The sequence below is a fragment of the Corvus hawaiiensis genome, chromosome 1, assembly GCF_020740725.1.
Source record: "Corvus hawaiiensis isolate bCorHaw1 chromosome 1, bCorHaw1.pri.cur, whole genome shotgun sequence".
NCBI classification, from domain to species: Eukaryota; Metazoa; Chordata; class Aves; order Passeriformes; family Corvidae; genus Corvus; species Corvus hawaiiensis.
In genome coordinates, this window is record NC_063213.1 from 80,215,879 (window position 1) to 80,241,193 (window position 25,315).

At 42.3% G+C, this 25,315-nt stretch overlaps 1 protein-coding gene across 1 annotated transcript in view; it reads left to right on the forward strand.

The window, feature by feature from the left end:
• The window catches only part of MYO10 (myosin X), a 162,435-nt gene that overhangs the window by 8,631 nt on the left and 128,489 nt on the right, over positions 1 to 25,315 (forward strand). Inside the window, exon 2 of the mRNA XM_048311502.1 lies at positions 24,943 to 25,041. Coding sequence (XP_048167459.1) covers positions 24,943 to 25,041 — 99 coding nt within the window. The remainder of the gene's footprint in view (positions 1 to 24,942; positions 25,042 to 25,315) is intronic.

Below are 25,315 nucleotides of genomic sequence, written 5' to 3' on the forward strand. Positions count from 1 at the left end.
TTCATAATCCTTTATTATAGGTCAGTGATACAAGAGTGTGTTAATACAAGTCTGTTTTGTTTTGGAGAATGCCCTTAAGGGAGTTGCTGTAAGGACACCTTAGCAGAGGAAAATGTTTGCTTGTTGCTTTTTCCGCTGGGGGGGGCAAAACTATATTCCCACTCTGAGCAGGTTTACCTAAGGGCATTTTATCATGGCACACCTGGCTCTATACTGGGGCTGTCTCTAAAAGTATTGAGGGTCTTCTGGGTTGTGTTCTCTGTTCTTAACTTCTTGGCATGGTAATGCTGGTAGAGTGGCACCCTGCTACCTGAGTCTGCTATCATGGTCTCAAAGTCAGGACTGATTGTGGTGCGTGTAGCATAACCTCAGGTAGAGACCTGAGGCTCAATGGTTGCTGAGTGCCAGCTGTCAGCTGGAATTACAAAGCAGGGTATTACTGAAAGTTGTCATCAAAGTTAACACCCCAAATCCCTTGGCCCTCTTTCTCTTACAGACTTTCAGAAGGCTTTAGGAAACTCATTTTGATGAACTTTCCAGCATCTCGAGAAAACATTTCTGTAGTTCTTGAAATGATTTTGAACTGTGAAAGTGGAGCTACTGGCAAAGCCTTGTGTGGTTTTGGTGTTGTGTGCTGTATGTGTCTGTTGATCTTGCTGAGAGAAGTGCAGGATTTCTCTGAAAGGTTCTCACGCCTTCTCTTTTGCTTTCAGCCAAACTGGCCCTGCTTTTGGGGACAGTAGATAAGAGAAGTTTTTTCCTTGTTTTGAAAAAGTATTGATGTTTATCACATTATCGGAAATGGATTATTTGTTTCTACTTTAGTTGCTGTTGTTTAGAGTGACATTAAAATGTTTTCTCAGATTAAGTTAAATATATTTGTTAAGAGAATGGGATTGTTTTTCTTATGAAGTTGTTTATCTTGAGGAGAAGTCAAATCCTTTTGTTTAATGTACGCATCTGGTTACAGAGCCATTGGCCATCATTTCTATTTGACCATTTTAGTGGACCAAACCCAGCTTTGTATCTTGGTTAGGTTATATTTTTATTTGCTTCAGAAAGGAGCCAAGTTGGCAAGACACGAGTCACGTCAGGAGTCACACTGCAGTTCATGTCAGGACAAGGAGTAGATGCTCATTCTGTAGGTCAGACTTCTTTCTTTGTTGGTCGTTTTCTTGGATCTCTTCCCCTTATTAAATATAGACTGGGTTTGTGATTAGGGTTTATCCCCTCATTACAGCTTTCTGGTGATGGGTATGATGAATAGGTTTGTTTGGTGTGTCCAATCAATTAGTATACTCCCCAGAAGAAAATAAGAGCAACGTTTACAGCAGGGCTTTGAAGGGTGGCATTTCCTGCTGCCTTTCAGACCGTGTACCGGGAGGAGTGTCCCATGAAGTGAGCTCTTTGTTCTAAAAACTCCAGTTGGATTCTACCGTGTGATACTTGATAAGCTATTTCAAGGAATAAAAACATACAGCAAATCTATGCTAGAAAATGTAATTTGTGCAGCAGCCCCTTTTTTTCCTCCTTGCAATAACATTTCTAATAATGTGTGCACCAAATCTGAGAAGTTTTAACAGATGATACATGGGATTTTGGCATAAAGTTTCACAGCACTTAAGGCAAAAGGCTGTTTCTGTTTTCTGTTTTAGGAGTCTCTACTCCAAATTTCTGTTTCTATCATGCCATTTTTCCCATAATTTTGCTCTGGTGATCTAGTACCTTAAATGACTAGGACTCTGGTGCAGTAGTTAACACCCCAAGTTTCTTTTGTACAGAAGCCCATGAATAAACTTAATTGCAATGTGATGAAATAGTTGTATTAAACTTTTACTGTGTAGTTGCACCTCTGTCAGTAGGATGCCTTTGTACCATGTAGTTAAGGTGGAGATGCCATCAGTTCCTGGTGGAGGACAGAAAGTGGTATGGAAATCTGTGCGTTTTCTTATGAGCATCCAGTGGTCCTTTGCTGGTGGCTTGTTCTTAGCAGTCCTTACTGAGTGCAAAAGGAAATCATGGAATCCTTTTCCTTCAGACAGGGATTCAGCAGTTACTGTATTCCAAGTGCTTCTGGACTCAGTCAAATAAAGGCTGTAATTCTGAATTTTGATTTCTTGAACTAGTGTGTCACTTACAGAAACACTTCTTTATATTGCTTGGAAACATTTGATTTGAAAAGTGCACAGTCGCTTTATGCGATGAGAAAGGCCATAAAAGCTTCGCCGTTTTCCTGGGATTTTTTTTTCTTTTCCTGCTGGAAGGCATCAGAGGTTTTGGTAGGCAGTATGAGCTGTGACTGTCCAAGAGCACAGGGATGTGCCTCCCGCTCTGCATGTAGACGTTAGGCAAGAAGAGTGGCTGCACATAAATCCGTGGCTAAATTGAAGGGACAAGAAAGGCTTAAGGCAGCAAAGGCCCAGACACCTTCAGCAACAGATCATGGGTCATGCTGCTGCAGGGATGGCCCCAGGGAGTCCTGAGGAGGTGGAGGAGAGGAGCTAGCATCAGGCTCTGAGCAGGAGCAGATGCTTTAGCAGGGTGGCTCCTCCAAGGGGGCTCCTTGTTGGATACAATGTCTGATAGCTGTTGCTTTAGAATGCATGAATTAAGCTTTTTTTGCTTTGTAGTTCCTTTAAAATTTGTAGAATAATCTTCTGTTGCTGTCCTCTAACCAGCTGGAGTTTTCCTAACTGTAGGTTTTGAGTGTGTATTTGCTGGTTGGGTCTTTGGTATTATAGAATCATAGAATATCTTAAGTTGGAAGAGGCCCACAAGAATCACTGAAGTCCAACTCCTGGCCCTGCACAGGACACGCCAAGAATCACACCATGTGCCTGACAGCATTGTCCAAATGCTTCTTGAACTCTGTCAGGCTTGGTGCTGTGACCACTTCCCTGAGGAGCCTGTTGCAGTGTCCAGCCACCCTCTGGGTGAAGAGCATTTTCCTGATATCCAACCTAAACCTTCCCTGACACAACTTCATGTCATTCCCTCAGCTTCTGTCACTGGTCACCACAGAGAAGAGATCAGTGTCTGCCCCTCTGCTTCCCCTCAGAAGGAAGTTGTAGACAGTGATGAGGTCTCCTCTTACTCTGCTCTTCTCCAGGCTGAACAGACCAAGTTACCTCAGCCGCTTCTTGTATGGCTTCCTCCCCGGATTCTTCACCCTATTTGTGGCCCTCCTTTGGATGCTTGCTAATGGCTTATACCTTTCTTACATTGTGGCACCCAAAACTGCCCCCAGCACTCGAGGTGAGGCTGCCCCAGTGCAGAGCAGAGCGGGACAATCCCCTCCCTTGCCCGGCTGGCGATGCTGTGCCCGATGTACCCCAGGACACACTTGACTCTCCTGGCTGCCAGGACACTGCTGACTCATATTCAACTTGCCATTCACCAAGAGTCTCAGGTCCCTTTCCATAGTGCTGCTCTCCAGCTTCTTGCTTCCAAGCCTGCACATGCATCCAGGGCTCCCCCATCCCAGGTGCAGAATCCAGCAGTTTCCCTTGTTGAACTTCATATGATTGGTGATTGTCCAGCCCTCTGATTTGTCTAGGTCTCTCTGCAGGGCCTCTCTTCCTTTGAGGGAGTCCTTCCATTTTAAAATTTTGCCAAAATTTTGGAAAGCCTTGCATTTTATAGTGGTCTTTTTAAACATCTTTTGTTTAGTGGTATTGAGCAATGATGTGCTTCTGGATAGTGTGGTGTAGGCATATTGGAGAAATCTGGTTTTTTTTCCTCAAGAAAGCTGCAATAAAATATCTTTCAAAAAATAGGACTTTGGCATTTGTTAGTAGTGCTTTGTGGGTGGCAAAAATTACTTTAATAAAATTTGCCCTTTGTGGTTTTATTGACACTGAAGTTCCTACTTTTTGTTACCATGTGATCATCTTTTCCACTCATTTTGTTCCAGACACTCTACCGGAGGAACTAATAGTCAGCAAGTGGCTCTTTCTCTCCAGAAGTCCAATCGTGGTACTAGCACTTGTTTTTTCAGGAAAGAGCTGGATTTTTATCAGATCTTTGTAACTGTTAGGGAAAAATTTCAAGAGATCTCTGTCACCTGGCAGATGCTTTGCTGCTGAGGCTGCTGAAGGTAGTCTGTACTTGAGACCATTGGGATGTTTGCTCTTTACATCTTCACTTGTGGAAGGGTCTGAGACCACCGGGAAGGTCCTTGTATGTACTTTGAAAAAGAAAAGGTTGTGTCAGTAAGCTCAAAGGTGTGACTGTGTAAGGTGCTGGTTCCTTTGTGGGTGTGTATATTTATTTAGCTGGTCATATTTTATTGTACTCCAGCTGCAATGCTGTGCTGTTCCTTCCTTTCCCTATGTACCAATGAAGAGGAAAGGTGTGGGGGAAGAGAATACCTTGTATTGTTTGCTGGTGTAGATGTAAAACAGGATATTTGTGCCTTCTGTTAACCTGTTGTTCCTTGCTAATGCTGATGTTACTTACCATTCTTGTATATTGCATGTGTTTTTTCCATTTCTTAAATTTAAGTAAATGATTTGGCACAGCTGCTGTGTCTGCACAGGAGGAAATATATGGCAATGAATTGCTTCGAGGTTATTTAGAAGCAAAAAATGTGATTGGTTTGTGTATCTTCTCCCTCTTTCTGACCTTTGCAGCTGGAATTAACTGAAGCAGTAAAAAAAAAAAAAAAAAAAGCTGTTTGTTTGTTTATTTTTCCCAGTGACCTGGGAAGTTTGTTCACAGCTCAAAAGCCATACTGAGCAAGAATAACAGAAATGACTGAATTGCTGAAAGATTAAATTCCCTGATGGAAAGCTGGTTTGTTGAGGAGAAAAAATAAGGTCAGAAGTAGTAGCCATTAGTGGCTATAAATAAAGTTACTCATTTAGGCCCTCAGACGGATAAAAGAGAGAGGTTGTTCCAGTTTTTCATCTTTACCATGTGGTAAAAAGTTAAGGTATGTCATGCCCTGCCATTATTTATATGGCTTTAAAAATAGCTCCACTTGTGCTGTTTTCTGCTCAAAGGAAAGTTTTCAAGCATACTTGCGTAAGTGACGACAGCTGTTTGGCCCCAGTCTGAAATAAATACATGAGTTTATGAATCATTTCACTTTTAGTAAGTTGTGTTCCCTGCAGGGCAGTGTCTATTCTGTCAGTACATTTACAGTTCTGATAAAACTCTGAATTTAGTTTTTAACCGTATCTGTGGTCATGTGAGCAGTATGGAAATGGTGTAGGGAGTAGCTAGTGGGTACCTGTGGGTCAATTGGCCTTGTCTTTTGCAAAATAAAACCTGATTTGCAACCTCGTGAAGGAGCAGGCTGATTTTCTTCCTTGGGGACAACAGCCATGAAAGTGAGGAGGATGCAACAAACCAGCCTGAAGTAGCAATGCACTGAGACTGCCCTGGGGACCCTGGCAGAGTCTTGAAGACTCCAGGGGCTCCGTGCTGAGCTTGGGTGAGACTTCAGACAGAAGGCTGTTTTTTCTAGGCTCCAGGTGTTGGGATTAACCTTATTCAGAAGTGCACCAAGTACAGTCTGGGTCTTTCTGTGTCTTTGTTGCACTGTGTACAGTACTGATCCCACAAATTACATTTTTAGTTTAAAAGTCTTTGTTTAAAAAGCAGCTCCCTTGTACACTTAGCTGTGTTTTGGCCCAATTAAGTGAAGAATTTGGGGGCTTGCCTGAATAGCCAAGTAATAATTAACCTCTCTTTGACTTAGTGGTGCAGAACTAGAATGTTCATCTTCAGACCTAGGTTTCTTCTGCCTTGGTGTTGGCTGACTGAGCAGTGGCACGTGTCATGTCCTCTTTCCCCTTTAATGCCAAGTGTGTTTGTGGACGTGTTACATTTGTCAGGCTTCTTTGGAAAGTAATAATAAAGATGCGATGCTCTTGGGCTTATCCTGAGTCCAAAGCTTAGCATGGAGTGTCCTACTTGTTGTGGCTCCCAGCTCCCTGTGTGCATTTTGCCCAGCAGCTCTTCTGAGGCTGAGGGGACTGTTATTAAGGTCTCTCCTGAGCCATGGGGGATGCAGGTGAGTAGCCTGTTCCCAGTCTGTGAGTTTTGCTTCTCTTATCAGCAGATGTTGGCAGTTCCCAAACAAGCGGCTACAATAGTGGATTCTGACTGGGCAGGAGCAGGAAGTTGCTGGCTAAGCAAAGGCTTGTGGGTGGGTAGGTTTAAAGGCACAGAAGAGTTCTAGGGTTTTGGTGATCTATAGCTAAGCTATGTGATCATGTCTAAAGGTAACGAACCCAAAACAAGCTGTGGGAGTTAGTGTTGAGGCTTGGGTTTCTAAAATTTGGCGCCTTGACCTGCACAGTACTGGATTGTGTAATTTTTTCCATGGAAATTTAGCTCCTGGTGTTGCTCTACTTAAAATAAGTAAAGACATGGTAATCCCAGGATGAATATGGGGCACAGTTCCACCTGAGTAAGAGTGGGGTCATAATGTGTTTAAAATCAAGCATTTTCTGAAATACCTCCCTGTTTTCATTTCTAGCTGGGTGCAAGTGGCTTCGTACACGTCACAGTCCAAGCTTGCTGTGGGAGAGTTAATGAACATTTAGGGAAAGATGTCCCTAACTGTGACAGGGAAGGTCGAACTAGATAATCTTTAAAGGTCCCTTCCAACGTAAACCTGTCTGTGAGTCTGTGAACACTGTATCTGTTGGAACTCAGGAAACTCCCAAAAATCCACTTAACAGTAACCAGGAGAAAATGATTAAAATCCATGAGGTAACTACTGCTGATCTTGGTACAAGTTATATTCAAGTAGCAGGGACCATGGTCCGAGCACAGCTTCTGCAAACCTGCTGTCCCACTCACTGCAGTGCACATTGCGGGGCCCCTGTGCGTTGCTGCCGTAGCTCCCAGGTGGGCAGCAGTGGGTGGCGTGGCCTCCTGTCAGGGATGAGGGCAGGAGGCCTCTGCCACAATCATGTCTCTGTTAGCAGGTGACTTGTCTAACTTACCACTGCTTTTTAACCCATCTCAGGATCGTTGTTGCATTCATTTGTACATTGACTGTAGAGCTGCTTTTATTGCAGACATGTCCTTGGAAAGACAGAAATCAGTTTTTTATTTCTACTTTATTTCTTTTAATGAAGCTGCCACGCTGTCTCCTTACCGATACTGGGCATGGCATGTACTGATGGAAAAACATTTACCTGTGGTGCCTTTTGTAGGGAAAATGTTCAAAACTGACCTACAAGACCCAGAGGAGATTTTTTGGCTTTTTAGGAAACTGTCCAAAAGAGTACAAATACTGCTACCATGCTGTCACAGAGAAGACTGAGTTCAATTATGTTTCCTTTAATTTATTGGAGAGGGAGCAGAGTAGTGTATGAAGTTGGGAGTAAAGGAGAGGGTGCCATGTAGTTCGTACCTCTACCAATGAAATAGAATTGCCTCAGGGCTGGATAGGAGTAATTACACATCAGCCTTTGTCCTTCAGGGACAGATGGTATCATGAGAGCTGCTGTTAGGAGTAAAAATCCCAAGTTGGAAACATGGTACAGAAAATAGACTTAAAAAAGAATTGGACATTGCTCTTTCCTCCAGATGAGCAGGAAGAAGTTGCATGTGACATTACACATTACTGTGTAAAGCAGTAACTGTGCTTTACAGGGCAAGCAGTGTTCCACACCTGTGGCACAGCACGGTCTGTGTTACTCATGCAGCTGCCTCGGGAACAGCGGGTGTGGATGTGTGTGCACTCGGGGTGATCCATCACCAGCCCATGCTCAGTCTTGAGTATTCGAGAATCAACTTGCTGGGGAAAACTCCTGCTGGAAGCTTTTTTTTTCGCAAGAGAAGAACCACTGAATGATTCACATCTTCTATTTCTGTAAGCGTGTCCATAAATCATTTTTAGACAAAAAGTTTTATCTGAGGGAAAGACTTGTACAGCGTATTAGGCTAAAAATCCCTGAACAAGCTTCTTCCAAATTGTCTGAAGTTGTGTATCGTCTCTGGAAGTTGGATATGTTTGAGGTGGGTCTTAATGTGATCTGGAGGAATGAAAATGGAGCATGTGTCTCTTCATACTTCTAGCTATGGGCCTAGATCCTGTAGTTATCCTGTACAAATGGGATCTTGCTTATGTGAACATGAGGTGTGGATTTAACTCCTACAAGAAAAGAACATTGTGAAACCATGTGTATATCTGAAAATATACACAGAGGTTCTGAAGGTCACATTTATGCATAAACAAATACTCTCGTGTCTGTCTGAAGATGAAGATGAAAATGTGAGCAAAACAATGTTGTATCGGCGCTCTCTTCAAAAGACACATGTTCAGTGATAAAGACGCTGCCAGAATTGAGCTGTGCTCATCTTACTAGCAAGCAGCTAGAATTATGATGAAATTATATTGATTTCTTCAAAATAAAGACAAGTTGGTACTTGGAACAACAGTGAAATTGTAGGAAGAGTGATTTGTGAGCAAAGCGGGGGGGGAGGTGACGTCATGTGAATGCTGTCGTGGGATTTGAGTGATTTAAACTGCATTGCTGCATGTGCCAAAGTCCTGCAGCCCTCAACAAAAGCTTCACTCTGCTTTTGTCATGGTTGTCCAGTCACTACAACATTTTCCATTTCCAGTATGTTTTTTCCCTTTCACTGGGTGGAGAGGTGTAGTGTATAAATCAGGCTCTTGCCCTCCTTGGGAGTTTGCGCCCATGCAAATAAAACCAGATCTACCGCCTGTGCTAAGCAGGGGGCCAAGGTCTGGGTGACTTGCGTGGAGGAGGAGCAGGCACATAGTCCCTGCGGCTTGCAGTGTTTTCCACTGTGCACATGAAAATGGTATGGAGCTCCGAGGACTCAAAATTAATTTCCTTAGAGGTGAGGAAATCTCTGTTCCTGTCTGCAGAATGAAGTATTTCATATGCTGCATCGCGGGTTAGAGGTAGTATGTGCGGTAAGCAGAAAGTTATTGCTCCACTTTGAGATGATGATTTATGACTTCTTTAAAAAGAAAATTGGTTCTGTTTAAGGCCAAGTCTTTTTGACCAGCCAAGCAAAAGCCTGGAGGAAGCTAATACTGAGCTGGCAGTGGAGGGATGGAATGCATTGCTACTGCAACATTTATTTGGAATAAAGCCTAAGCGGCTTTTGGTGTTTCCTATTTCCTAGAGTTCAGGAGTGCTTGAGCCACCAGCTTCAGCAGAACTGTCTTGTGAGGCTGGGTTTTTTGGTAATCATGAGCAAGATGCTTCTCAGTTGTTTTGCAGCTGAGATTAGTGGTAACAGACTGTTGTGTTTATTTTTTGAAGAGTAAAAATAAAATTTTGGCTAAAGCAGTATGAATAATTAGTAACATGCTTGAAAATACTCACCTTTTTTTGAAATTACATTTCTGAGAGTAATTCAGTAGGGATGAGTGCCCCTCCAGGTGACCAAATTGGAGCATTTTTCCCAGAGGAGGTCTGGGCTGAAGAAGCAATCATTCATTCTTGGGTGTATGTCACATTCACATCAGCTGAAATCAAGCATGTGCTCTTTCTGACCAAGGAGGTTTTCCTGAATTCTCTTCTGTTCTACGCTAATTAGCCAAAAATGCTTCTCTTTGCACAATTCCATGCTTCAGCATTTGTGGGAAAGTTGTTTTTTTAGTAATGTTTAGGTCACTTTACCTTAGAGTTACTAAAAAATCCCAACAAAACAAGACAAAAACCCACCACCCAAAGAGAACAAATAGCTGGTTGTTTTTTTTGTTCACAGCATCGTAATATGAGGAGTGACTTTATTATTAGCATGAAAAGTAGTAAAAGATACTGCTTGTGTATAGGCAGAGGAAGGCATTTATGTTTGTTTTAGACTTGCATTCTTTTGTGCCATAAAAATCTGATTATGAGTATGTACAACTAAATACATTTTTATAGCACTGTGTAAAGCAGTCATGGAAAATTCCCAGTTTGAGCTTCTGCAGGCATACGATGAAGCTCATTTGCTTAGAGTTTTGTTTGGGTTATTTCTTCTGCTTTTAGGGTTTGGGGTTTTTTTTGGTTTGGTTTTTGGTTTTTGTTTGGTTTTTTTGTTGTGTGTTGTTTGGTTTTTTTTCTTTTGGTGGATTTTTTTGCTTTGGTTTTGGGTTTTTTGTGGGGTTTTTTTTTTAAATTTTAAACTTTATTTTATTTTTATTTAAGAAAAAGCACCTCTCTGGGCAGGGAAGAATCAGTAATACTGCATTTTGAGTGCTGCACTTGCTCTTTAATTTAGGCACACTGATAATTTGACTTGAAATTATTGTGCAGTCAGCTTCTTTATAGATAATTTAAAGCATCATCCTTGTGATGGAAAGCTTGCAAAGTCCTCCCAGGTCTCACAGACTTGGGGAACTGCACCACGCTGTGAGAAGCAGATATTTATTGAATTGTCTAGGCTGTTGTTTACAGAGGAGTTGGTTGATGTAATTCATTGCAAAGTAAAATGAATTGCCATGTAAAGGTTTGTGCTCCTGAGTAGACGCACTTTCAGGGGTAACTAAAGAGAAAAGTCATGGTTCCCTGAGATTTAGGGCCAATGAGGATTGCTCGTGAGAACCTGCTGTCCAGTGTGTTGACTCATAGCTTCCAGCATACCTTTTGGGTGGCAGGGTGAGGGGGGAAGCTGGGAGAGGTATAGCAGGGATGTGTAAATCTACTGGACCAGTTACCTTGTAGGAGAAGATGATGCTTTTGTCAGACTGAAAGTTGCTCTGTGATCTGTGTGTTTTCTGTCTGTTGCCTGATAGAGGTGTCTCTCTACAACTACCCATGAGGAGGTGGTAGCTGGGTAGGGTTGGTCTCTCCTCACAAGTAACAAATGATGGGACAAGAGGACACAGCCTCACGTTGCACCTGGGAAGGTCTAGATTGGAAATTAGCAAAAACTTCTTCACCAAGAGTGTTGTCAAGTTTTGGATCAGGATGCCAAGGGAGGTGATGGAATCACCATCCCTGGAGGTATTTAAAATATGTGTAGACGTGACACTTAGGGATGTGCTTGAGTGATCAATGATCTCAGAGGTCTTTCCCAAGCTAAATGATTCTGTAATTTTATGTTAGTCTGTGGGTAGTCTGAGGTATTGGATAATGTATATTGGAATACAACTACTTCTTGAAGACAAGATGTCTAGAGTGGAAAGAGAAGCTTGCTCTTGGCTATATTCTTGCTAGCTCTTGCCAGCAGCTTGATCCCGTGCCTGTTGGTACATGCTGGGCTCACCAGAAAGATACTTCTGCTTCATATGCAAATGTGTCACACCCCCTACATCTCTGCTTTCGTTTCGTTACTTTCACCAGCCTTAAAGACTGCTGAATTTCAGTTTTGAATATCATAGAGTCATAGAATTTTCTGGGATGGAATGGATCTTAAAAATCATTTAATTCCCACCATCCTCTGCATGTGCCATTCCCTTCCCCAGGCAGGGACACCTTTCAGTAGACCAGGTTGCTTGGAGTCCCATCCAACCCATCCTTGAACACCTCCAGGCAGGGGGCATCCACAGGTTCTCTGGACAACCTCACAGTAAAGAATTCCTTCCTTACATTTAATGTAAACATGCCCTCTCAGTTTAAAGCCATTCCTCCTTGTGCTTACACTACATGCTCTTTTAAAAAGTCTTTTTCCATCTTTCTTGTAGGCCCCTTTTGGGTACTGGAAGACCATAAAAAGGTCTTCCTGGAGCCTTCTCTTCTCCAGCCTAAACAACCCCAACTCTCTGTCTTCATAGGAGAGTTGCTCCATACTCCGAGTCATCTTCATGGCTGTTATTTGTCTCATATATCTCTGTCTCAAAGCAGCTGTGTTCTTGCCAGCCCTTCCTCTGGTCTTGCATCAGTTTTTCTAATCTGGGGAAGCACAGCTTTCCACAGCTGGCACTTGCAGACTGTTCCAGGCTGGGCAAAATGGGACTGTCAGTCACAGCTGGCAGGTGTTTGTGTGAAGGGAGTGGGATCTCCTCCCTGCTTGAGTTTGGTGTCTTGACCCAAGTAGGTCACATCCGTTAGTAAAGGGTGTGATCTTATTTCAGACCTGATCCTGGAGAAATGGGGGGAGAAAATTCTTCCTCTCTGTTGCAGCAATCCTTCACTGCTTGCTTGAGCTAATCCCCTTGGCTAATGGGAAGAGCTTAGCTGCAAAGGGTTCCCACCTTGATGTATGAATGGTGCATCTCTAGGAGATTACAGTGTATAGTCAAAATCATTTGGCTAAGGAGGTCCTTTGCCTGCTGACAGGCATGTAGCTGTTCAGCCCTGGGTTTTTTATGCTTTTGCGTGCTGGACGTAGTAAACTAGAAGAGAGTCTGGACCCAGATGCATTTCCTTACTCCTGGTTATCTCTGAGATAAATGCCTATTTTGTCAGGGGGTAATGCTTTAAATCACTTCTGTTTGGTTAAGCTCTTCTAATTGCTTTGTGGTTTAGTTTTGGATTAAATCTTCTGCAACCTGCTGCACAGGAAAACATGCATGTGAGCAAACAAAATTACAGAAGCAACTTCTCTGTGTTTCTGCTTCTCCTGCTCCTGACACAAGCACTAGGTTGAGGTAGTCATTTTTCCTTTAGACAATTACCAGCTTTTGTAAACATGCATTGAAGAAAGAAAGAAAAAAAACCATTCAAATACAGAGTCATACAGTAGATGTCTGTCCCTGTCATGGAAACAAGGATGCAGAATGGGAATGCGTCAGATCTCTAGGTGTGCCTGCAAATGAGGAAACGTGCCGCACCTTTCTGTTGAAAGGTGGGGTGTACAGTTTAAGCTGCTTTGGAAAGGTGCTGCAAGCCATGAGGAAAGGTGTGTCACTGCACATCCAAGGAACCTGTGAGCTGCTTTGTATGACCTGCCTTGGGGGTTTGTCTATGGATGAGACAGAACAATAGGCAATTACAGGGTTCTGTCCAGCGTGTGATGTGCAAGTGTCTATGACAGGAGGAAAGAAGGTTTGCTCATATAAAATACATGCTCTGTTTCTGTGTTTCCTACTAAAGGTGTTCCCTTCTGACAGTTCAGTAGTGAATGAGCTTCAAAGGAGTAAATTTTTTTAAAATTACTATGTAGGAAAAATGCCAGTAAAAGCAATAATGACTTGCCATAGTGACTCTGCTGACTTGCCCTGTAGATGTTTCATTTTATAGTTGCACAAGTGCAGAAGAGTCTAAACAGATACCCTAATAAGGGTAGTATTACTGCAAGGAAATGTATCTGGTCAGGGAGAAGTGGAGTAAGCAAAAAAGCAGGAGATTGCTTTCCAGAGGGTTGTGACCTTGAGCGGCTGACTATAATGAATGCAGTGTTCCAGGCTGCCTTTTTACCTTGCAACTGCTGCATACCATTGGTATTCATCAGCAGTGACCAGGCTCTGCAGTGAGAAGCCTTGCAAAGCATCATCTTGTTTCTGAGAGAAGTTTAAAGTTGATAAAATGCGGAAGTGTTCAAAGTGCATGCAGGAAATGCTGCCTTTTATCTGAACTTCATGAATTTCTGACTTTACCCACTATATGAACTTAATTGCTAAATTTTCCTTCAATATGGATCCCAAACTCTCTTGTGTACTGAGTTGCACCTTCTGCTTGTATTACAGTGGTGTGAAATGCCACCTGTGCAGCCTGCTTTGGTATCACATTGCCTCTGGGAAAGTGGAGATTAGCCCTGATTGACAGTCTTCTACTCATACTGTGCAACAGCTGAGAAAGAGACTGGGCTGGGATTAAATTTCTCTTCCACTACTGCCACCTAATTTTCCTTGTCCTGTGTGTTGGTGAAGTGAATTAGGTGTTTTTTAACTGCCTGTTGCAATTTATTTTTGTTTAAAAACATATGATCATAGGTTTGAGAAGTAACTCATAAGAAGCTATTTCATATTTACTGACACCTTTGTGTTTGTTTTAGGGTCGGTAGGGTAGATCCTATTTATAAACTACTTAGAAATAATGAATTTTGAATTAAATAGCAAGTTATTTAAGGTTATAGGCTTGTGTCCTTTGCAATTTGACACATTCTCTTCGTATTTCAAGAGAAAATTGAAATACATTGAAAGACAACAGTAATCAAATCTTACGTGTTTTACATCTCTGTTCATGGCTGGGTTCTAAAATTTGTTGGGAGTCTTTTTTGGGTTCCTGACCTGGGAAGGAAGGGAAGGAGGTAATCACTGGAGAAGGAGGAGATGGGAAGAGATAGCAGTTCTCCTGTCTGCTCCAGGCCCAACAGAAGTGTCCACCAAAGTCTCAGGGAGTGTTTCCTCCCAGGCATCCCAAAATGCTGATCAGGATAGGCAGGAGAAAACAAAAGATGATTTAGGTAAGTGGAAGAAAGGACACTCTTCAGGACTGTAGGTAGGTGCAATAATTTCAGAGAGTCCTCTTAGCATCTTTTTTCCAGATGCTGGAAGTGTGAATTAATTCTAAAATAAATGGAAAGTGGAATAAACTTTCTTTTTCATATGTGTGTGGACTTGTGTGTCTCCTCACAGGTGTGCTGGGGACTCTAAGTGAGGGTCACCCTTCAACTCGTTTCCCACCACTCCCTCTCTTCTAAAAATAGAGAAAATCTATTTAAACAGTGTTTCCCAGATTACTCTTTTACTGAGGTACCTAGTTCTGTTCTGTTGACTAAAGCTTCCATAACCCTCCAGCAAACAATCTTGCCCTTTTCTGTGTAGAAGTACAATACCCATTAGTTAGTGTGTTGTGAACGCTTTCATAAACTGCTGGGATTTCATTAAAACTCTGTTGCCTGCTTGCTTTTGGTTTTTAAGGTGTGCATTTCATTGCTACATGCAAGGCAGTGAGCTCCAGAAAGTCAGAGGGCAAAAGGCATCAGATATTACGCACCATAAAAAGTGCACATGTCCTTCTGAGTTACAAAACCTTTCCCACAGTGAGGCTGGTCACACATGTTCTGTGTGAGGAGCCAGGCTGAGCCCAGGCAGTGCTCAGCACGCACAGCAATGCACCTCTGCATCCCCCGTGCTCCCCGGGAGTGTGCGCTGCGCTCGCCAGCCTTTCTGCCTCGGGTGCATGGGAATAAGCCAGTGCTCTGCCCTCTAATGATAAAGTGTGCCGTTATGTTTTGCTTAATTGGTTGTGTTTTCATCAGGTGATCTCCAGGCAGGCAATTTGGAGTTCCTCAGTGATTATTGTGGTTTGCAGTGTACAAATTAGTGTGGGAAGTTGCTAACATTAGCCTTCCAGCTTAGGACTTTGGTGGCAGTGTTGGCTCTTTCAGTGTTCATCTGAAGCATGAAAGGCAAGGAGGGAGAGCACAGAGGATGCTGTGTTGCCTGCCATTCACTTGGACATCCATGCCCTGGCAAAGGTGTCATCCTATTTTCCAAACCTGCTTCTAGAAGTCAGGCAGCACAGTGGGCTTCAGATGTAGAGGAGTGTGATTCCCCTCCTGCTTACCTGCTGGATTTTTAGTTTTTAAATTTATTTAATTTTTAAGGATGATTAGGTCCTGAGAATGTGGTCCTGGTTCCCCACCACCTCAAGTTTGTTTTGTAACCCATGTTGGACCCGTTCTGTATGATGCTGCAAGCCTGATAATGTCTATCCAAGGCTTGATAATGTCTGCCCAAGCTTCCCAAATGAGCCTCAGTGCTGCTGCTACCCACTTGCTGCAGGCCAGAAACCCACATTTTCCTGGCTAGGTGTAGACATGACGTGTTTAATCTTCAGCAAGCTTCCCTGGGCTGCTGATCGTGCCTTTGAGCTGTGGGGCGCTGCCTTGTGCCTGCCCTGAGGGACCACACGTGTGTGGGGCAGGCTGCTGCGCTGCCCAAGTGTCTCACCTGTTGGAGCTGTTGTTGTGAAGGGGTGCTTGTCCTGAATCCTGCCCCTGGTTTGTAGCAGGGTGTATAAACAGGATGGAGCAGGAAGCTGCTCGGTGAGTCGCTGTGGCTCGTGGGAATGGAGGACCTGAGCTCCGACTGCCAAGGTCTGAGCAGCCCAAACCTCTCAACTGCCTGCGGTCAAAGTGTAGCTGGGATTTGTTCCTCAGCAAGAGGTCAGAGCGGTCACATGGGCTTCAGAAAGGCAAGGCTGAAATGCTTGTTGAAAAGGCTACTGTACAGGTCCAACAGCACATCCTAATTTACCAACTGTGTTTTTCATCTGTTTCTCCCGGTTTCTGTACTCTATTGGGTATTAACCATAGTAAGTCCTTGTTCTACAGATGTTTGCCTATATTCAGGGTCCTATTGACATCTGAAGGACATCACAGGTAGGCAAAGTTAGCAAAGGGTTCTGGTTTTTGTAGGGTAAACTCCATATAGATTGCCAAAATTTGATTTGAAAAAAACAAAAAAACCAACCAACCAACAACAAAAAAACAGAATAAACCCAACAAAAAAACCCTACCAAACAAAAAACAAAAAACCCCAAAACCCCACCCAAACTGAAGCATGAACTACCAATGTAAAGAAATAATTCAGTGTAAATACATACTTTTAATACTTGTGTCCCTGTGGCAAGAGAGAGATATGTAGTGATCATATTGTGAAAGCAAAGCTGCCAAGTGAGATGAAGCATACTGAATCATCAATTGTAAATTCAATGTAGGGGATCAATACAACTTTGCAAAAAAACTTTCGACCTGACATTTAAGATTCTCCCGTTTTCAATAATCAGTGTTTCTATTAATAAAAGAATGAAAGAACTGTGGTCCATTATTCTCTTTTCTTACTCCTTTTCACACTTACTTTCTTAGTCTTGGAATAAAGTTTTGCTAAGTCTTATCACACCAAAGTGTGAACTGTGTCTCTCCAAAATTCCTGAGTTTTAATTTCAAGCAAATATGGAGCTTGGAAGAAGAGAGGAGGGAAAATACCCCAACCCACTTACAAAGAATGTGGTCTGGGTGGGTCAGTTTGCTTTTGTCTTCTGGCTCAGATCTTACAGCTGTTTTTTGCAACAGTTGAGTCTGGAAATACTTTCCTTGCTTGCCCATCCCTACTTCAACCCACAAAAATTATTCATGTGTAAACTGATATTTTTGAGTTACAGGGAGACATAAACAAACTACAAAAAATCCCTCTAATGTTTTCAGACCTGCAAAAGGATCATGAAAACTGGCAATATGGAATATAAAACTAAAGTGGAACCTTTTGTGCTTCTATGACAGTAAATTGAAAAGTGAAAGCTGTGGTACTATTCTTGGGAATAATTTTTAAGTATGCTTGTTACTTTACACAGTCTGCTGTTTAATATGGATTAGTTTTTTCATACCAGAATCCCACTTGAGTAAAGGTATACTTTCCTGGAATTGGCTGCTGCTTTGGCATGAGAAAGGAAAAAAAGAAAAAGGGAACACTGAGCTTCCTAGAAGCCAGGAATAGTCCTTGCCTTGCTAAATGCAATTCCTCCTGCTTGCTTTTAGGTGCAACACTGGTGTTGTATCAGTGATGCTTCTTGATGCAAGAAGCCTTTGGTAAATACTACCAGAATAAAATGAGATAGTTGACAAAGAGTGTTCAAAGGTAGAAAATGTATATTGATCAGAAATTTCATCTGCTTTGCAAATTCAAATCAGGCTGAATCACAATACTGCCCTCCTAGACAAGGGCATGTCCCGGCTTGTGTAGCACAACTAGCATCTGTGCAAGAGCTAGTACTACTATATAGTTGTTTCATACTGCATCTTCTTCTAAATTCCATATCCAGGTACGTAGAGAACAGTGTTAGGAACTGAACAGTGCTTGACCAATGAACCTAATGAAAATCCTAATGTCTCATGAAGGTAAATGGTAAATGCTTCTCTTCAGAACAAATGTGCCAAAACGAATGTTTTTTCTTTTTCCACTTAATCAGCTTTGAAGTACTCAGGATGTTCCTCCTAAACAAAATGTTTTGAAATCAGGCTGAACATGTATGTTTGGAAGCAGAAGCTTGTATTTTGCAAACAAGACTCTACTTGGGCTTTACAGACAGTTAATGAGAAACATATCTCAAGTTCAGTCTCAAACTAAACTTTGTTTCAGAATGGTTGGTCTCTCCCATGCCCCGTGACTGGTGCTCGTGAGTCGCCTTGCCTGGCCTTTGCTCTGTGTCCAGACAGGAGGGGTGAGAGGAAGGTGGAAAAAATTGCTTGGGTGTTTTACAAAACTTGTGCAAAGTGGTTTTGAGATGGTTAGCAACCTGTGGCAGAGGACAATGTGGTACCTGGGAGTTTTTAAGGGCAAAGTTTCTGAGGAAGAGTGAAGCTGTGTGGCTGAGCCCCAACAAAGAGGGTAGTGAAGAAATTTCTACCATTGCTTTGCCTCATCACTCTTTGAAACCCCAGTCCCAAGAGGGCAGCTTAAGCAGGGAAGAAGAGAATGATAGCATGACTTCTCACACATGTGGACTTAAAAATCCTTCTTCCCCTTGATGTGAGTTTATAAGCATGTCATGTAGCATAAGAAAAACATTGCCAAGCTGGCAGCTTTTGGACTGGGGACTGCCAGGCACAACCAGGCATGGTGGATGAGCTACAGGCATTTTGGCAGACTCTTCTCCTTTTCCCTGAGTCACTGGCAGAGCTGCACAGCAGTGTAAGAGCTGACTAGATGATGTGGCAAAGAGTATGTAAGCAGAAGCTAGTGATGATTGAAATTGGCTTGTTTGGGCAGTCGTGCTGGGACAACTACTCCTGCATTGCTGTAGGCTTTGGTGAGCGGTTCTTAGTGGAGAGTCTCTCTTCCCCTGCTGCTTTCTTGCGCACTGCCCTTCCTCAGTGCTGTGCTCCTTAAAATACCTGTTGGAATTCTTGTGTTTGGCTTTGTTGTTGGGGTTTTTTTGTTGCTGTTGTTTTGTTCATGTGTTTTTGCATTTGTGGTCATGACTGCAATTAATTAAAAAATGACTCTGAAAAAAATGTTTCTGAAAAAAATATTGAGTGCTTGACAAAACCATGCTGTCAACGATGGAACTGCAACTGCTATTGAAATCTGTGGAGGCAGAGTTAGAGCTGGTTTGATTCTCAGGATAAATTTTAAGGGGTTTTTGAATGTATGGTGTATTCCTCTTCAAGAATTCAAATAAGGAGAGAGAATGATGTGCTACTTTTAAGATGAACATGAATATGCCAGGATGTCTGTCATTTGCCTGCCCACTGCTACCCCCTGCCCTGATGCAGACCCTGAGGGAAAGATGTACAGTTGCCCCAAGCTCTTTTCGCCATGTACTCCCTATATCTCACTGATGTCATCAGTAGCTGTCTCCTCTTACTTCTCCTCACCTACATGTTGTCTTTTTGAATTACTTATCTTCCTTACTGAATTTTAACAGATTAAAATCCTGCCTCCTCCTTCCAAGCTAAAGTGGAGCAAGGAGAGTGGTGGAGGCAGTGCTTTAAGCCAAGAAAGTCTGTGATACCCGATGACGATGATGATGATGTAAAGTGGGACCTGAAACTGTAGATCCAGTAGATAGAGAAAAGTTGCTGTATGTGTTTCCCTGCTTCCTCATTTTTGCAGTTCTATTCATGGTCAGTTGCCAAGTAATACTTAGAGCAATGATTTTTAATTTCAGAATTAATCAGAAATGCCATTGTCTCGACTGCACAGAAAGTGTTATTTATTCACCTACATTTGCAGGCATGAGAAGAAGCTGTTGTCTGCTAGCAGCCTAACTTGACCACAACCAATAATGGCAATAGGCTTTCCAAAGTCCTGCACTGTCATGTTTTTGCAGCCATGTTGCCAGGGTATGGGTTAGGCAATCTTGAAAGTGAAAAAAGGTATTTTGCTAAACTTGTCAAAACAGGTTTGCTGAATCTCTCATGAAAGTCCTAACTCAGACTGTAGCAATACTAGTAACTCTTCCAAAAAGACTTGATGATATCTTCTTGCTGGGTTTGCTTTTGAGCGCATGATAAAGTTGCTGCTTCCTAGCTTTGCGGAAATCTGTTGGCCTCAAGAACTGGAAACCACATCTTCAGAGCTCTAGCAGAGAAGTGCAATTGCTTTTTGATGGAATTGCCTTTTGGCTTTTGAGTGAGGTCTATTAGTGATGGGTGTCTTCACACTCAACAGCAGCAGCAGATGAACATGCTTGTCCACCTGCGTATATTGAGGGTAGTGTCTGTGTGCTGTTTGTGTTGGGCATAACTGGAAGATAAAAATTTTTGTGCTGTTGTTTATGTTTTGTGGTTTTTTTGGGGGTTTTTTTTAAAATTTATATTAAAAATACTATCTTATATGAAGCAGTGGTCTTATAAGAAGTGCTAGTGCCTTCAAAGGGCTGAGGAAGGTACAAATTTATTCTGGTTCCCTTTCAAGTCAGTAATAATATATATTTTAATCCAGTTTCTTGTTTTTAAAGTAGTATACCGTCACTAGCTCTGTGCTATCTCCAGTTACTGAAACAGAAGGAGATGGAGCCTGTTCAAGGTTAATCAGCAGCTGTTGCACAGACTGCAGGAGCAGGAGAGCTGGTGCTTTGATCTGATGTGGGGGATTGACAGATAACAGAAACATCTCATTTTCAAGGATATTTTGTTCTGTAGGAAACGACCCCCCCCAGAACTGGCCTTATATCCCATGGAAACATCTTCATGGCTTTGTTCTGCTTTAAAACAGGAAAGCAAAACAGTATTGTTCAAGAGGCAGAGCTAAATTTGTTGAGAGGAAGGTGTTAGTATTTTACCCCTGAGTGTTTTCTGAGGAAATTGTGAATACTACTGTAAGGGTTTGAAAAGTAATTTTACCCCATTAAGATGGATTAAGTATATGCCTTGATATATGTAGATAATCAGTTCATGAAGTTGAGTTTAAGGAACTGAAATTTAGATTGCATTTTCAAATAAACTTACAAAGTTGTGCTTTCTCTCACTATGTACAGGGTTCAACTAGTCCTTCACTGTAACTCTGTCCATCCCTTCCCACCCTATCATCCCTGAATAAACACTGCTGATTCTGACTGTTGGCAGGGAGGGGTAGCCTGGCTGTTGAGAAGTGGAGCCTGTTGGTGGCACTGCCTTGGAGCAATTTCTGGAGTGTCCATTTATTTCCCTTTTGTACGTCATGTGGCAGTAGCAACCACAGACCTTTACAGTAGTTCCCATACTCAGCCACCACTGATGACCAGCTCTTATGGAAGCCTTTTGTTGATGGAAAGCAGCACCAGGGAAGCCAGGCAGTGCAAAGGAGGGCATCTAGACCTACATTCTGAATTAAAGAGCAACACATTAGACAAATGGCCATTACTGCTTGTTTCCCTGGACTTAGATACGGAAGAACAGGTCTGGTTTTCTGCTCAAGAGGCTGAATGGTTCATATAGGAACTGAAGTCAATGAGGGATATTCAGCTTCCAGTGAACTTTCCACTGAGTAGTCTGGCCAGGCACTTAATATGTTAAGGTTTTTGGGTACCTAAATTTAAGAGTTTTCAGTAGCCAAGGCCAACAGGGAAGGGTGAGTTTTCAGAACAATAACTGACTATTAATATGAAACTAGCAAAGTTGTGGTCTTTTTCTTGATGACTTCTTTCTTTTTGTGGCCCCTCCTTAATAATCATTGGTTTGTGACTTAGGAAAGAGAAGGAATGAAGATGAATGTGGTTTTGGTTATCTTTTGCATTAAAAAGCTATGTCCTGCTTGACCTAGTTAATAACATATCTTCCTGTCTCTCAGACTTTGTATTTGGAGCCAAGCTGCTGAGGTGCATAAACAAAAGGTTCTCTAAATACATATTGACTATTGTTCCTTTTTGCTTTGCCAAGCCTTAATAGTGATGTGCTTTTTGAATGCAGATGCAGCATAACCTACATTCATTGCTCTTAATGTAAAGCAGTTTTAACTGTTTTGAATCAACTGCATTGATGTGTCGACTGGATTTCACATTATAAGGTGTGAATGAATAGCATTTGCACTGAGATGAGAACACGGTTGTTATGCAGTATCTGCTTTTTCATAGATATGACATATATATGACATATATGTATATGAAATGTAATTAATGTGCAGTTATTTTATTCAGCATACAAAATCTAACTTGTTAATTAGTTTTGTAAAGAATACGACACCATTTTACTTGAGGTAAAGTTCTTCATTAATTTTGTGATTTTCAGCATACGTATCCAATAGAAAGTAAAAAATAATGGATTTTTGTCATCTCCAAGAACAGAATACTGAGGAAGACAGGAAGTAGTGTTTGCATTTTCAGCAGCAAAATCTGTGAGGTAGGAGGACCCAGGACTTCTCCAGGTGGTCTTGCAGCTGTGAGATCTGCAAAGCTATTTCCTTTCAGTTTTGCAGTCAGGAGAAATTTATTTGCTACGGGAATGATGGCATATGGCTGTTCTTCTACAAACACTATTCCAAGTATTTTTACAGCCTTACTTCATGGAAATAAAAAAACACTGGGCTGTAGTTAGTGCTCCATGGCTTTGTTTGCCCTCTTACCACAGAAGGCTGGCTTGTCCAGGAGCTCGGGAGTAACCCAAGACACCTGGCTTCGTGAGAAAGAGGCTGAGGTCAATGTAGCCACCATGTGCATTGAGAGGAGTCCTTCCTCAGGTGGATCCTGTATGCCAAGTCTTGTCCATAAATTAAGCACTGGTGAAGATTTTGTCATTGGTGCATGGCTAATGCACTGCAGAGGGATGGCAGCTGGATCAGTGGCTGGAGCTCACACAGTTGGCAAGGTATCTCTTGCCAAGAGCTTTGTGTTTTGCCCCCACCCAGAGGGAAAGGCCCATGGACAGACACTTCATTGTAGAGCTACCTTGCCAGGGAACTTGTTGTATTTGCATTCCAGATGCCTCTGGCTTTGTGAACTGCATTGTTCCAGCCTCCTTTGAATAGGAGCTATTGACCCCTAACAATGTACATTTGTTTAAATCAACCCCTTTCCCTGCTTTAAAACTATTATAGCACTAGTCCAATCAAGTGAAGGCTTCTGTGCAGGCCCCTTCTTTTCCCCTTCATAGCCAGAAAAAAAATTTGCAGCGTTAATTATTTAATTCCAAGATGGAAAACATTCTCCTCCTCCTCAGAGGCTATTTTCAGTGCTGAGGTTTTGGCAAATTTTGTTGTGGCTTAATGTTTATAAGCTTTTCATTGCTCTTGAAAGCATAAACTTCACATTACTCGAGCTTCTGAGATGCTGGCAAGTAATAAACCAGTTGAATAACAGGGGTTTGGTTGTCCTGAAGCACTTGAAGTATTTGACTGCGTTTTGACAGATAGGTTTTTTTTGCTGTTTATGTCTGCATTTAGGTGGATTGAGCTCCTGTAGAAGGAGACAGGTGGTGGAGACTGACCAGTACAGACCCTTAGTGCCCAGCAGCAGTCTGGCAAAAGTATTTCTCTGTGTGGGGGAAGGCTGGCACCAAATTCCCTTTGCTGCTTCGAGTGATGGTAGTACCTGCATCCACCCCTCAAGCCATCAGGTCTCCAGAGCTTGATGGTGACAGTAACCACCATGATTAAATCCCTTGCAATTTGTGAACCGAACTATGACTCTTTGCTGTGCCTTGCTTCTGTGGGATTATTAGGTTGAGGCAGAAAAGACCAGTGAGGTAAAAATTTTCTGGGAGCTGGACAACCTTGTAGTTGTGAAAAGATGCAGTGGGAAAAAATAAAGATGAATGCTCTTGCCTCGTCCTCAGTGTCCAGGTGAGCTCTTCCCATTTAGAGAAACCAAACAGCAAGAGTTTTTAAATTCTCCATGAGTACTATTTTGTCTCAGTGCTGCTATTGTCCCATCACAGAAAGAAGAATAATGTTTATTCAACATTATCTAAAGCATATGTAACTTGTAATGTGGCTGAAGTCCAGGGTAAGCTCACGGGCCACTCACCTTAAATATGCAACAGAATAAAAATCTGTATTTGTCTTGATTATTAATCAGGACTGCACCCCCTCCATCTTAAAAAGACTCTGTGTCTGGTTTCTCTGTGTGAAAATTCAGGCAAGGACAGCCTTTGGATGCTAGCATTCAAAATTATTTTAATTGGGTTTTTTTTCTGTGATTGCACACCCAAACCTTATGATTGTCAGAGTATATCCCAGCACTTTCCTACCAGCTCTTTACTTTTTCTTTAGGAGGATATTTGACTGTTCTGGTGGTGAAAAAAATCTCAGTTTGCTGAATGCCACTAAAGTACTGTTGTTCTGATATGGAGCCAGATGTCTGAAGAGAGCAGGAGTATAATTTGGGTTGGAAATTAGGCCGTGGGTCGCTGCTGCTCAGTGTTTTCATGCCAGCTAAAGTCTTCTCCTATGCAGGAGCAACTTGGATGGCTCTCACTCAGGATGGCTTTTCCTGCAGCTGCAGCATCAGCTGTGGTCTTCCTCCCTTGTTTTCAGTGCTGGATACTTCTGTTTTCTTACTGCTGCATCTAGCAGGCAGGTGGTAGATGCATCATAAAGCTCTACCTGCTCTACTAGACTGACTTAGGTGTCTGACTGATAGTGTCTCCAATGCCTTCATAGCTGATATCAGTTCTTTATAACCTTGCTTGCTGCTGGTTGTTTTTTTTATTTTAATCCTCTGCATTGTTGTGCAGCCAAGTGAGGAGAACCATATAAAGGGCAAAGTAGTTTAGAAAAAAGGTGAAAGATAGAAGTGCTGGGAGTGTCTGACTGAGGTTGAAAATAAACAGGTAGGGAGCCAGCTGGCTTTGGGGCGGATCTTTTAAACTGTGTGTAAATTCAAACACCGCTCTGTAATTTTACTTGTGCTAACATGAGGCACATGACTCTGAGAATCAGAGCATTGGCTCCAGCTGCTCTTGCCGGCATTTAGGAACTTGTTAAAAAAAAAAGGCTCTTCTTTGTAGTTCTCCTGTGTTTACTGATCGAGTAGACACTAACAAATACTTGCTAAGAGATTATTTTATTTTTTTTTCATTTGCTTATTTGGATTTCGCTTTCACTTTCTCTCCTATTACTTGTAAGTATTTCCAGAGAAAAATAGTGAGTGAAATTCTTCTTTCAGTTTTTCTGTTATGCCATCTATAACTCTGTTTTTCTTATTGCAGGGGTCTCGGGTCTGGCTGCGAGAAAATAATCAGCATTATCCCAGCACTGTTCATTCCTGTGCAGAAGGAGTTGTCGTATTCAGGACAGACTATGGTCAGGTATGGGCATTGCTCCTCTATGTTTTGTCTTTTGCACAACTCTGTAAAAAATAAGTTTTCACAGAATCACAGAATGGATCAGGTTGGAAGGGACCACATGGGTCATGTGGTCCAACCTCCCTGCTCAAGTAAGGTCATCCTAGAACACGTGGCACAGGATTGTGTCCAGATGGTTCTTGAATATCTCCAGTGAGGGAGACTCCACAACCTCTCTGGGCAATCTGGTCCAGTGCATGGTGACCCTCTCAGTAAAGAAGTTCTTGCTTGTGTTTAG